We start from the raw sequence: 14,655 nt of genomic DNA on the forward strand, positions 1-14,655 counted from the left end.
TAAACAATTCTAAAAGTAACAAAATAAAATAAAAATTCGCCCTAGAGTATCTATTTGCCCTTTCTCATCTCTGCAAACATGTATCAGACCCACTGCACAAATCTTGTAATAAGCAAGTCAATTGTAATTTACATGTGATTAAATCAGATTAACCTTTTTCAACGTAGCAAAATTTATCTCAAGAAACATAAATTAATTATAAATGCTCGTTCTTGGGCAGTAGGTTTGCAGAGATGAGAACGCACAACAATTAGTTCTATAACTCCATATTTTATGTATTTCTTTAGTTCAATTCTTTGCTTTTAAATGCATCTTCCATAGCATCTGTAACCACAGTCTCAGCTACTTTATCAATAACATTTTGTTGTGACTCAACAATGTCATCGTCTTTTTGTGATGTCACGGGGCTACTGTCCTCTTGTGATATCACTTTGATATCATCTTTTTGTTTTTCAGTTTTAATGTTTTCCTTTGTATCTGGTACCGTCTCTGTTTCTGTCTTTGTAGGTTCTTCTGTTTTCTACAAAATTATAAAACAGAAGGAAGTATGTAAACAATTCAAAGCCAATTTTCATGTATATCACCTCTTTACCTTTGCCAAAAAGTGGCACAACCTTCCATACAAATATTCCAGCATGTAGCATGTTTGAGGTCTCTGTTTAATACTTTATAATCTCATTGTTTCTGATTTGACAAGTAAAACAATGTGGTGTGTATGTCATTGTCTTTATTATCGTTTTAAATAACACAATTGATAAATTGTGTTTTCTCCGTACTTGAAGATGACCACTGAAACTGCAGTTACTTTTATGCTATGTTTTTGTTTGCAAATTTAAGACTGTCTTATAACCCCAAAATGTCTTCTTTTATCAAAATAAAGTGCAGGTTTTTTTCTGAGGGCAAAAATCAAAATATGATTTTAATCAAATGAAACGTTTATTCTATTTCGTCCTGTTTTAACACAGATAAACACAGAATGATTTGTCACTAAAATGTATGCACCTTTTCTTTTTTATCTGTATTTTCATCACTTTCTGTTTCTGTTTCTGGTAGCTCCTCTGGCATCCATATTCCCAGAATTCCTCTTTCTCTGTAAAGGTCAGCAAATGACCTCAGTTTAGCGGTAGTAAAGCTAGCTTCCTGTCTAGCCTTTACTGTTGTATCTGCTACCAGTAACCATTTGTCTTCCAAACAATCTTCTACTGACACACGATTACTGTAAATAATCAATTAACCAATCAGCCACTTGTTTAATAACAGAACTTACCTTACAAGCATGCCTTTTCTTATAAATGATATCATTTCATAAAGAGTAAACTGATCGAGTTCTATTGTCAATAAGTAAAACTAAAGGGTGGGTAACATCTTCTTGGTTTTTAAAAAGGCTTAAAAAATTTGTCCTTTTATTTTGTTTACAATCAAATTATTATAGTCAATTTAACTGTTAAACTAGCTTTATGGACATCAATGAATCAGTTTTGTCATATTTTTTCTGGTTATCACAAAACTGTCAATAAATATAACTGTTTAACACAAATTTACAAACTACTTTACCATAAGAGATAAATAGATCGAAAAGTCTGATCTATAACTTTGATGGTCAAAAGATAAACAAATTTGATATTTGAGGACAAAATTATTCTTCATAGGGGTTTATGTTAAATTTTTTTTATCATTCTTACCTTGGTATTCTTTTCATTATCCTGTTCACAAATCTAAGAGCATCTCTTGTTATGTTATCATAGAGTGAATGGGCATCATATCGACTGTATGCTATGTTGAAATATGTCTCTTCTACACTTGAGGCTCTGAACGGTGAATCTCCACTCAATCTGAAATAAAACAAAACAAAATTCAAATTTATTTATTAAGGTTGATGTTAATTGACTTTAAAAGCACAAAAAAATAAATATTGCAAATGAGGGGAATTCACCATTATAATGTTAGACCAGAGTCAATGGAGCTTTTATAAATTTTTTATGGAAGTGTGATGGACATTGCAAAATATTGAGTTTTGTTGTTGTTAAAAAATAGATATAATCCACATTGGAACTTACACCGACATGTATATTCAAGTTTCTTTTCAATGTACTTATTTTGTTTTAGATTTTAAATGTTCAGTAATCATTCTCCTGCCAAGAATTCAAATTTTCGAATGTCAAATGAAAAGGATATATTCTTATTTGATGTGTAACACATTTGAACAAATTTTTATTTAGGGGCTCACTCCATTTGCCAGATTTTCTTGTATTGTTGAAGACCCATTGGTGGTCTTGTGCTGTGTTCTGCTCTTTTATCTGGTTCTTGTCTCTTTGACATATTCCCATTTTTCATTCTCAGTTTTATTACATAAGACAAATTTTATACAAAATTCTCAGAAATGATCCTGAATATGTTTAATTGTCATTTGTTCCATGTTTGCATTGTGTTCTGATTCTTTGTAAATATTTTTCGGGTAAATCGATTTCTGTTTGATGTGATGCTGTTCTAATCTTATTTTAATTGTCTGTTATTTATACTGTATCTTTTCTTTGGTAATCTGTTATGTAATAGGGAAATGTGTGTTAACACCTGAGCAAACATCCAACCTCATATCTTTTGCAAATTCTTTGACCTGACAATTAAACCATCTTGATGCAACTTTCTGCCCTATATTTTCAATTTTGCTAATAAATGTGTCAGTGAACAAAATCCTCAAAGTCACACATAATGAGTTCATAGTAATTTCATAGTAATTTAAATAATTTAATTACCCCTGATTTCTTTCAGAACACACCATTTGAACTCATGATATGTAAAATTAAGGATTTAGTGCTCACATTATTATCGACCTAATTTTTCCTGCTATAACCTATCTTGTAAATAAACTCCTGGGAAATACTGTGTAGCAATGCCATTGGTATCCATGTTTGAATTAAACATAAATCATAATTTAATTACAACGTTTATTTTATATATACATCACAATTATAATTTGGCCCTTGGGGAAAACTACTCAGCTAAAAAATTTAATTTTTTGCTCCATGCCTAAACCAAGAGCCTAGCTATGTGCATACTGAAAGTAGCAAAGTATAGACCCCTGGCTTGACATCACACCAATCCAATTGGAACGATGGTTCAAAATAAATGCATGAGGCTATTAGGAAGCCTATGAGGCTATCATTCCTAGAGGCTATCATGCCTATGAGGCTATGAGGAAGCCTATAATGAGACAATGAGGAAGCCTATAAGGAGCCTATAAGGAGGCTATGAGGAAGCCTAGTAGTGTTGATGTTGAATTGGTGTTGGAATGAATTTGTATGAAATTGACAGTTTATCCCCAGAAATTCTTGGGGGATGAGTGAAATTTTTGAAACAACCAGTGATAAAATTTCATAAATGTCCATAACACAGATGGTAACAGCTGAGTGTCCCCAAGGATTTGTGAGGTAAGGGAGGGGGTACCTTCAATAAAGCCATGAAAAGAAAAAAAAAATAATAATAAAAGTTATCACATAATAATAACACAATATCAAAATCAATTGTCAAACAAAAACAATATCATCCAGAAACTCTGTAAAAAAACATGTGTATGGAACATTTGAAAATAATCATTCCCTTAAGTTCTACCTAACCTACTTTGAGCTGTTTTAATAGATGCTGGAGTTACCCTAATGAATCTGGTGTAACTATCTGAAGTCCAGCGCCCTAATGTTTTTATCAAGTGATCTTCTATTTTTGCCTTACCAGCACTAGTAGCTGCCCCAATTCTAAAACTATGACCATTATAATGACTTGAGTGAAACCACATATATCCAGTACTTTTTTAATACAAGTGATGAAATATTGTCTCTCCAGAGGTTTCTTATCAATGGTTATGAAAAGTGGATCAGTTTGATTAGTAGGAGATAATTCTTTCCTTATTTGTATATATTCTAACAAAATTGTGTAAGGGCAGATAAGCTGACCTAATTTATGTAGCTGTATATTTATGCCTTTTCTAAAAGGATCAGTTTTTGATTGTTTTAATTTCAAAACTACCAAGTCTGTGTGAAATACAACATCTTCAATACATAAATTTATATGTGGATCAAATTGTGAGGCCTTTGACACTGTAAACTCGCCACATCTCAGAAATCTATAAAATGCGACAATGCATGCAGTTCTTAACATTAAATCAGTAAACTTGGAACAAAGGAAAATTTGAAGTATTATGAAATTAAATTCAGACATCAGTTAGACCATGCTAATGTGTACCATACTTACAGAAGAAAACTGAGGACACCAACAGTCCAGGTATCAGCTGAATATGAAGCTGTCTTCCTTGTCACAATCTCTGGAGCTAAAAATAAAAATAAAGAAAATATACCTTATCTGTTACTTACTTGAAAATATTACACATATCTAGCTATACTTTAAGCAGTGCATTTGATGATCATATATGTAAACTATGTCCAATTATAGTCGATCCTGTATAAAAAGTACAAGAAAAAACTGACACTTATTTACATTGGCGGAAAAAAAGGGTTAAGTGTTATGACAGGTTTTCTCTTAAAAGAAGTGATCTTTCTTGCACATTACAACATGTGATATATTTTGATATGAATGTTTTTCCTGTAATAGCATTTTTGAATTTCTCATAAGAGTATCTAACTTAAATGTGGATAACACAAAAAGCTTTAATTTTTCCAAAATGAGACATTTATACAACCAACCTTGATAATCTGAAACCCCCTTCTTACTATTTGAAATATTTACCAATAAAATCAGGATATCCTTCACAAGGAACCACTTCTCCATTGCCAGACAATTTCCTCGCATGACTGAACCCACATATCTTCACATCCAGATGTCGTCTGCTCCTCATTACCACACTGCTTGGTTGAAGATTCAAATGGACCACACCCATGTGATGTAAATACTGCACACCTTCCAAAATCTGACGTATCACTATGGCAACCATGTCTTCTGAATATTTTGATTTGAAAGCAAAATGCTGCAAAACGTTTACTCCACACAAATATTCAGTGATGATATAAAGCTTCTCACTGAATAAGAATCCATCATACAATTTGATGACTTTTTCATGGTTCATTAATTTCAAGATTTCAAATTCTGTTGTATTTTTGTCTTTGACACATGGAATTATTTTTGCAGCATAGGATCTCTTTGTTGAAATATTCTCTGCAATTTTGATTTCAGAGAATTTTCCACTGAAATAAAAGAAAAGCAAAACCATTGCATGAATGAAGTCATCTAGCAGCACAAAATTGTCTGAATTTTTTTTTCTATCCAATGCACTGCAAATTTCATTTTTTGCCTCTGTTCATTGTGATTTTGAAACCACAGCAAGTGTTCAATTAAAATGCACTTTTTTATTCTATATATATTTCAATGAAAACAGGAACTCTTCACAAAAAATTCCATATAAATTTATTAAAATTTCTAATATTTTTTAATGTAAGGTTTCTTGTGAAAAGATCTACAGGGTTTCAATTATCTTAAAATTCAGTTTAGATATTAAGTTCTCAATTTTTATCTAAGATAAAGTGTAACTGATTGAGTTTAGATCTCAGTGTCTATTTCTAAAAGTTTTCAGTACATTGGGCTTTTAAGTAAAGATAATCTATCAATTTTTCTTAAAAGTATGTATGAAAATGACCATTAACAAGAATGTGTCCTCAGTACACGAATGCCCCACTCGCACTATCATTTTCCATGTTCAGTGGACCGTGAAATTGGGGTAAAAACTCTAATTTGGCATTAAAATTAGAAAGATCATATCATAGGGAACATGTGTACTAAGTTTGAAGTCGATTGGATTCCATAATATAATGGATTTTCTATAGTCTTTACTCAAAGAAAAGTGTATAACAAGTTACTATGCAATTAGGAGATAACTGTATTGTATTTTAAGCTCCGACGGCATCAATCGGGGATATGATGGTCGCAAATTAAGTTTACTGGCGACACGTTAGCGGAGACAGTAAACAGGTATTTGCGACCATCAAATCCCCAATTGATGCCATCGGAGCTTAAAATACATTATTGTTATCTTCATTCTAATGAAACTGACAGAAAACAACGTTAAAACATGTATTTAAAATCTGTCATATGCCGTCTGCGCTTGCGCGTACGTCCCATAGCATCAATTGTGAATTGATGACATGTAAATAAGTGACGTTATCCAATCAAAATGAACGTTACAAACGTTGTTGCATTAGAATACATGTTTTAACCCACTAATTATATTCTCTATTGTCTCTTTTTTCTTGCTTCATATTATCTCTTTCTCTCTCTCCTTTCTAAATATTCAAACTATTTCACTCTAATGAACTGTTATATAACACTACCTATAAACTGTTTCTGTAAGGTTGTATTTGTCACTGAAGGATCCCTCAGTCAATTGTACTGGACCACTAGATGGCGGTAATGGCATCAGGTGAACACCACTTTGTCTTGCCAGAATTGCACTGGTGTACTCATCCAATACAATTTTATCCCCATCTGAAATTTAAAAAAAAAATGTGAAATTCTGTAAAAACAGTTGGTAAGGCAACAGTTAGATTTTAAAGTTTTGTGAAATGATTCACATAATTGTATGACGTTCATTATTAGGAATGTTAAAAAGCAGGACTTTAAAACTTAGGTCAATTTAAGTAACAGTTAATTTAAGTAACAGTTATTTATTTGATTTGGCGTTCCAACTGATTTTTTCTGGTGCCATTTGAGAGTATAATAACCTGGGAGTAAATATTGAAATTGAAGTGACTTGGCTACATGATAGTTTCTTTGGTATTTCATATTTCACTATCACTGCCATGACTGGATATCAACAATAGGATTTTTTCTTTTTTAACTTCTCTGCCTGGTATTAACCAAAACATATTTGCCTTGAATAAACTTCTTTTTTTTTGTGTACTGTATTAAATTCCCTGTTTTTGCTGTGATTTGAATATTTAGTAAACACGTTTTTTTTTATATCCACAGATATATCATTTTCAGGGGTAGTATTTTTGAATAACACTAGTTTTATAATAAAATTTCTTTGGAAATCTAATCCACTTTCACCAGGTATTTTTTCCTAATATTCCCCTCCTAAAATTGTAACATCTATAAACCTCAGTATTTTTGCATATGCAATTCAGAATTTGAAACAGAATGCCAGTGAAATACATATATGGATAATTTACCTTCAGTGGTTACTATTTCAGGGGAGGCTACACTGTAAGCACTGAATCCAAACTGGTTTACAGCACAAACTCTGAATCTGTACGATGTATTGGGTGCCAGATCTTTTACAATTGTACACTCATCAATGGGGTGTGCAACAGTCAACCAAGAATTTCCATCTGTAAAGAAAACAAATGTAAAGTATTAAAACAAGGTTCAAAAATCAAATTCCTAAGCCTATACTACTTACAGCAACTCAAAACTTAAAATTTTCTAAAGGTTCAAAATCTAAAGATATTTAACATAAGAGTTTATAGATAACTTTATAGAGTGTGATGAATTCAGAATTTCCCACATGATAGCCAGGGCTAAATTTAAACATATCTCAAACAAAAAGTTTATATCGAATATATAAATTTTTATTTTTCCATGGAAACTCAATATTCAAACTTTTCCTTATCAACAAATTGTAGACAATACTTGCCATGTATTATGAAGATTTGAAAGGTGATACAAAATACATACTATAGTTACAAATGTGACATTTTAACCACATATTTACCAAAGGGAGATCCCCTTACACATCCTATCTTAAATAGTGATTAATAAAATTACTTGTTTTTCTGCAGTCAACTCTGTATCCTGTTATATAAGAGTTTCCATTGGTTGTTGGCGGTTCCCATAGCAACAAAGCTTGTGTTGATGATACTTGTGTTGCCACTGGTCTGCTTGGCTGACTTGAAACATCTTAAATAAAAACAATATTTACAAACATGGTTCAATTGCTTCATCAATGGAATAACAAATGTGAGAAAAAATAAGAGACATATAAGATGAATCTGTATGCTATAATTATAGATTGTCGCTGGTTATCTCAACGAGAAAAGCAATCGAGTTGAGATGACCAATGATAATCTGTTTATCGTTATTTTACCTATGATGATGTTGTCAATTTCATGTCAATTTCGTTAGCAACGCCACGTGGCTCCTTAGTTTCTAGCGATAATTGTCCATCTCAAGCGAGTAGCATGATATGAAAAATTATCACAAAAAAAGATCAAAGGAAAAATGCACAAATAGTGATAATATGATTTACATAAAACCAACAAGATCTTTGATCAGTTCAGAAATGATTTTCTAAGTTTAAGAAAACTTAGAAATTTACCCGTTAGTATCAGAACTGTCATAAGGTTTAGAATCTCTGACACGTATTATTGTAAATTTTTGAAATTTAAAAACGGATAGGTACAAAAGTGTAAGATTAAAGAATAAATTGTATGTACATTTTGTTTATAGTTACAATTAAAGTGTCAAAATCTGATTATTGCCCATCTCATAAAGAACACATTGTATTTCTTTCTATAATTAAAGAATGGTATAACAACAAGAAATAATTGTAACAGGATGCTGTTACGAAGTCTCCCAAACAAAGCTCCCAGAATTCGTATTTCCCATGGTTGCCTGACATTGATCAAGGTCCAGTACAAATTTGGTTTAGTCTACTAAAGTGATATATATATGCACAAGTGACGCCTAGGATTCTTCATGGTTAGACTCAAAACAAACTAAGCACGTTTGTCAACCTAACTAAACATGTTTGTACAAAGCATGTTTGCCAACAATTAAAATTAAATTCCCAATAATATTTTAAAAGAACATTTTCACTTTTTATTTCATTAGAATTGTTTTATTGTCCCATACAAGAATATATATAGTTTAGGGGTGGGGATCTCGACCGTTTACGAGTTTGCAAACAGAAGGGGGTGGGGGTGACCCCCAGGGGCTCCCAAAATAGTTCATTAGATTTTTTTTATTGTCCCATACAAGAATATATATGGTTTAGGGGTGGGGATCTCGACCGTTTACGAGTTTGTAAACAGAAGGGGGTGGGGGTGACCCCAAAGGACTCCCCAAATAGTTCATTAGATTTGTTTTATTGTCCCATACAAGAATATATATGGTTTAGGGGTGGGGATCTCGACCGTTTATGAGTTTGCAAACAGAAGGGGGTGGGGTGACCCCTAGGGACTCCCAAAATAGTCCATTAGATTTTTTTTATTGTCCCATACAAGAATATATATGGTTTAGGGGTGGGGATCTCGACCATTTACAAGTTTGCAAACAGAAGGGTGTGTGGGGGACCCCCAGGGACTCCCCAAAATAGTTCATTAGATTTGTTTTATTGTCCCATACGAGAATATATATGGTTTAGGGGTGGGGATCTCGACCGTTTACAAGTTTGCAAACAGAAGGGGGTGGGGTAGACCCCCAGGGACTTCCATTTAATTATTTAATTTCAATAGATTTGTTTTATTGTCCCATTCAAGAATATATATATTATAGATAATAGCATATTCTCAAAATGAAGGGGTGGAGATGACCCCCCCCCCCCCCCCCGGGACTTATCCTATATTTCATGTCATTTGATTTAGTGTCCTTTCATCATTTCTGAAGACTGCATGTGTCTATCACTTACAGTTTTCAAGTTATATTCATTTGAAAATTTTAGAAAATAAAATCCCATAGGGTTCTATAGTAAACCCCTCCCTTCTTTCTGCCCCCCAAAATACCCCTTAATAGACCCCAATGCACAAACGAAAGATTGATGGCTCACCTAGACATATTGGTCTAACATTCTATGAAACCCTAAGTTAATCTGACCAGCGGTTTTGGAGAAACGCTGCGGACAAGTTCATTTTTAAAGAGGTGGAAAAAGAAAAAGAAAAAGAAAAAGAAAAAGAAAAAGAAAAAGAAAAAGAATAATAAAAATAATAAGAACTGAGCAAAAACAATAACTCTCCAAACTTTGTTTGGGAGACTTAATTACCTCCCACCAAGACTCTAGCAGCAGCAGTGGCTTTTCCTCCTTTACTCCTCACAACACATTTGTATATTCCAGCATCGTATGGTTTAGCAGAGACAACTGTAAGCACAGTACCATTGTCTATTACTTTTACGTAAATACGACTACTCTCAGAGACTAGCTCTTCATTCCTGTACCATGTGACTGCTGGAGGTTCGTCAATATCCAAAGTGCACCATAGGACAATGTTTTCTCCAGGAGTAAAGGCAAGATCATGGAACTTGGACACAATCTGTGGATTTTCATCTGAAATTAAATTTCATTCAATATTTTGAGGTTTCAAATACATTTATCAGACTCTGAGACTTTAAGTAAACACACGTTGTGAGCAGGATAATAAACACATATGCACTTTTAAATCAAATAGGTACTTTTAATTTCAGCTTATTTTTCCAAGTATATGTTCTTAATTTGCAATTTTTCAAAGGAGGTGACACAATTTGATGAAATTAGATGCAAAATATCAATTGATTATGACTTTTAGCTGCTGAGAAAAATTTGACAGAAATGTGTAATGTACAAATTCAAAGAACAGACAGAAGCAAAACCAGTATATCCCTTACTTTGAAGCATTTGTATAAACATTTTTCTAAAATAAAGAAAGGTAGGAGTAATTCTGTTATTATTTCTTTTATTACAATGACTTTTGTATGACTTGTAAATATTGAGTAGCTTTTCTATTGTATTTCAATAATATTTCTAGGTATTTGAAGGTTCTTAAATTAGGTTCTGAATTTGTCAACAATTAAGAACGACCAATCAAAAAGCATCCATACCTTTTGTATCATCTTTAGGAAACAGATCTTTTGATGCTTTCTTTCTCTGCTTCACATCATCAGCGACTACCACATATCGTAATTCTTTCCGTAAACAGGGATCTTCGATGATATCCCTATCTGCTTCCATCACTGACATCTTCCGTCTAACTATTGTCTCCACATCCTCATCATCCACATCCGTCATCCTGCGTGTAGTTCTCAATCCAGGAACTCTTGAAAGATACTCAGCATCAGTCAGTGGCACAACTTTAGCCCCTGGACCTCTGTGGTATCTGTTTTGCCAGTCATACCAAGATTCTTCATCTAGATATTCCCCAAAGTATTCACAATCAGGGTATGTTTGATTTCCTGATTCTTCTTCTTCGGCTGTTGTGAATGGTGTTACAGGAACTGTTTGCTCCAGGACAGATGTTAGACAGTGTAATCGTGGTATGGCTCTTAAACTTGATGCTTTTCTCTACAAATAGGTAAAGCATGTACTGTTATATTAATTTTTATGGTGTTTTGCTTTTTACTATTTGCATGATTTACATGAATAGACAAACAAACAAAACACCTAAAAAAATGTGACTATATATGTCAGTTATCTACTATACAGTAGAACCTTGTTGTGTCAAAGTCGAAGGGACCAGACCAAAGTATTCGACTCATCCGAGGTTCGACTCATCCGAGGTCGAGTGTGTCGTCATAAATTTTGAATGCATGAAATACGGTATGAGATTTGTGTTAACTAGATTAGTTTAAATATATTTTATTTGCATAAATGTGCAAAAGGGATGAGACACAAGTTAATCAAACTTATAAAGTCTTCTCCCAGACTAGATACAATGAACAGTGTGCCTTTTCCATTCAATCTCCATTTTTGGTCCTTCGTAATAATTAAAAACACAAGTATAGATACAAATCATGAACAAATAAATTCTCTTTTGAAAATGATTAGTTGACATAAGAAATACATCAGACTTAAATTTTTATCATCATGATCATTAGGTCTGCATCTTTCGAAAATTCTTACTTTCGAAGTTCGAGACATCGGGGTCAATTAACATTAATTTTACTTTGACGGGACTATAAAATTTACTCGACTTAACCAAGTATTCGAATCAACCTAGTTGGACTCATCAGAGGTAATTATGCATTGATCAAACAGGAATTTTACTTGGACAGTGAAATTACTTCGACTCATCCGAGTTTTCGACACAACGAGGTTTGACTGTATTTTATTTGCAATATAAGTAACAATGTATTTAAGCAGTGGCTGATTAATTCTTCTGTCTTTTGTTCTCACAGCAGATAGCAAAGATACAGCATTTCAAACATAAATATTTGGTTTTCAAAAAATAGACCATTGTGCTGCCATAGGCGGATCCAGGGGGGGGCCCTGGGGGGCCCGGGCCCCCCCTTTCGTGGGAAAAATTTGGTTGATTATATAGGGAATCACTGAAGCATGACTGGAGCGGGCCCCCCTTAGGTCAGTCAGCGGGCCCCCTTAGGCAAAGTTCTGGATCCGCCACTGGCTGCCTTTGTGAAAAATTTTCAAATCATCATGTGATGGGTAAGCACAATTTCTACAGAAAATTACAAATCTCATTCATCTTTTAAAAGGAATATTCTGTTTAACTTTGTCCTTAACATTAATGAATTTTTTGTGAAACTTATCTAGAAGCAAATGAAACCTTTTAACCATGATTTAGTTGAATTTTGATGAAACTGAGAATAGAAATAGGGAATATGTCAAAGAGAGATTCAGCATACCATTAAGTGACACATACCTGTGCTAAATCTCTAGCTTGGAATGATACAAGTGGACCAAGATCAAGTGGACTGTTGCTCTTATCTGCTGACTCTTTTATCCAAGGATGTATTAAACATTCAGCGGCTGATAATCTATCGCTTTAAACAAAAATAATATCTTACTTACACCAAGTCTCAAATATCAGTTATTGTTAATAATAAAATTGAAAAACATTCTTTTAAGGATGTACACCTCTGAGAAGCCAAAAATTTCCAGAATTCAACTTTTTTTTCTTAACCTGATTTTTGGGTTTATATGACTGTAAAAAAATAATTGGGGAAGAAAAAATCATATGGTAGTGCACTACTTTTTTGGCTACGGCCCTTTGAAAGTACCCAATTTTGTTGATTTTCCCATTTTTAATCAATTTAATCTATTTTTGGGCTATTATCATGAAAAAAATCACAATTCCACAATTAAACTTTTTGTCATACTTTCAATAAAGATGAAAGGGACCAATCTGAATAAATTTGTTTTATCATATTTTGATTCTTTTTGTGTCAAATTTTCCATGATGTTAATTTTATAAATTTGTGATTTTTCTCAGTTTTAATTATAAATTGCATATTTTTTTCAACTTCTTTGTTATAAATGATTGAAAAAATACATATATATATAAAAAATTTGAAAAGAAAAAAGGGATGTGGGATGTACATGTTTCTGGTAAAATCATTTTTTGTATCCCTCCCCCATTTTGTCAAGATTTTGGCCAAACCAAACACTTCCATCCTTACCATGGATCAACTACTAAAAGTTCTGCCAAGAAGTCAATAGCATCTTCTGAAACATGTTTGAAATTCTCCTCCAATGGGTTAATTTTACCTTCCATCACTTTCTTCAATGTTTCTGAGTTATTGTCTCCCCTTAATGGAGATACACCACTCAATCTGAAATAAACACAATTACATACTTTCAGATTCTTTAAGCTGCCATTATAACAGGGACATACAAAGTTATCATATCAAAAAGCATGCTGATTAAATATTTTTTGAAAACAAGTTTTTGAAATTGTGTGGATTTTCTACTATCTTTATTTTTAAAAGAAAAATTTCAGACCATCACTTTTTTAAACTAAGTTTAGAAAAGTTTAAATAAATTCAAAACATCAACAATTTGGAATGCTTACTATCAGAAGTAGAAGTTACAGATTAAATGTAAATCAGTGAAGGGAGGAAAATAATAATATCAGAACTATTAATGAGATGTGACAATGTTAACAAATAGAAGAACAGTGCCTTGATATTCAAAGTAATATATACTGAAGTTGCAAAAATATTCTTCATCAGGGGATATAACTATATAAATTTGAATTATTAAGGGGAGATAACCATATCCATAAAATATAAAAAAATATTGCATCTCAAAATAGCAAATGCCAATAATATGATTCAAGGCAGATAATTACTGGTTCCCAAAAATAAAATGCTTTTATTTTATTGGTTGCAATGAATTATGAATGCTTAGAAAAAGATTTAGTTCCTTACATTTTCCACTTTAGTTTCATAAAAAAATCATTTGTCAATGTAATAGAAACAATAACTAATCAAAGAATTAAAATATGGAAAAATATTCAACTCGTGATCGAACAACACTGATAATTAACTCATGCGCTACCTGCATTCATAAATTAATGTGTAGTTTGGTCACTCGTTCAATATTTTTCTCTCTTTGAATTCTTAAACTAGTTATTCTATAAATGTGATCATTATTTTAACGTACAAAATATAAGTGAGAATGCCAACACTCCACATATCTGAAGCCGAGGAAACTGTTTCATTCTTAATCTGTTCAGGGGAGGTAAATTCTTCTGTGCCATAATTTAACTTGACATCATAATCCATAGACATGTGACGAGACAGTCCAAAGTCTATCAGTCTGATCTGGTCTGAATCAGGGCTTGAGAGGAAAATGTTTGATGGCTGGAATAAAACATAAATATTTTATCAGAATTTACAAAGTTTTGGTGGCAAAATAATATAGAATTTTTATTTAAAAAAATTTCAAATGTCAAGTTGAGAGTTATAAGTAGGATAAATAGTAGAAAAAACACAATATACTGCCATATA

The 14,655-nt window shown here is 32.5% G+C and overlaps 1 protein-coding gene across 7 annotated transcripts in view; it reads right to left on the reverse strand.

Moving 5' to 3' along the window:
- Positions 1-261: 261 nt before the first annotated feature.
- The window catches only part of LOC143059765 (twitchin-like), an 83,108-nt gene continuing 68,714 nt past the window's right edge, over positions 262-14,655 (reverse strand). For all 7 annotated transcript variants that reach the window (XM_076233325.1, XM_076233329.1, XM_076233324.1 and 4 more), the window contains 13 exons: positions 14,309-14,508; positions 13,324-13,476; positions 12,567-12,687; positions 10,792-11,251; positions 9,980-10,261; positions 7,768-7,899; positions 7,173-7,331; positions 6,333-6,486; positions 4,738-5,192; positions 4,246-4,321; positions 1,683-1,832; positions 1,003-1,216; positions 262-520 (listed from right to left, as the gene is read on the reverse strand). In XM_076233325.1, the coding sequence (XP_076089440.1) occupies positions 284-520; positions 1,003-1,216; positions 1,683-1,832; positions 4,246-4,321; positions 4,738-5,192; positions 6,333-6,486; positions 7,173-7,331; positions 7,768-7,899; positions 9,980-10,261; positions 10,792-11,251; positions 12,567-12,687; positions 13,324-13,476; positions 14,309-14,508 (2,793 nt within the window). In that variant the 3' untranslated portion in view covers positions 262-283. The remainder of the gene's footprint in view (positions 521-1,002; positions 1,217-1,682; positions 1,833-4,245; positions 4,322-4,737; positions 5,193-6,332; positions 6,487-7,172; positions 7,332-7,767; positions 7,900-9,979; positions 10,262-10,791; positions 11,252-12,566; positions 12,688-13,323; positions 13,477-14,308; positions 14,509-14,655) is intronic.

Source organism: Mytilus galloprovincialis, chromosome 14, assembly GCF_965363235.1.
Source record: "Mytilus galloprovincialis chromosome 14, xbMytGall1.hap1.1, whole genome shotgun sequence".
In the NCBI taxonomy this organism is placed as follows: Eukaryota; Metazoa; Mollusca; class Bivalvia; order Mytilida; family Mytilidae; genus Mytilus; species Mytilus galloprovincialis.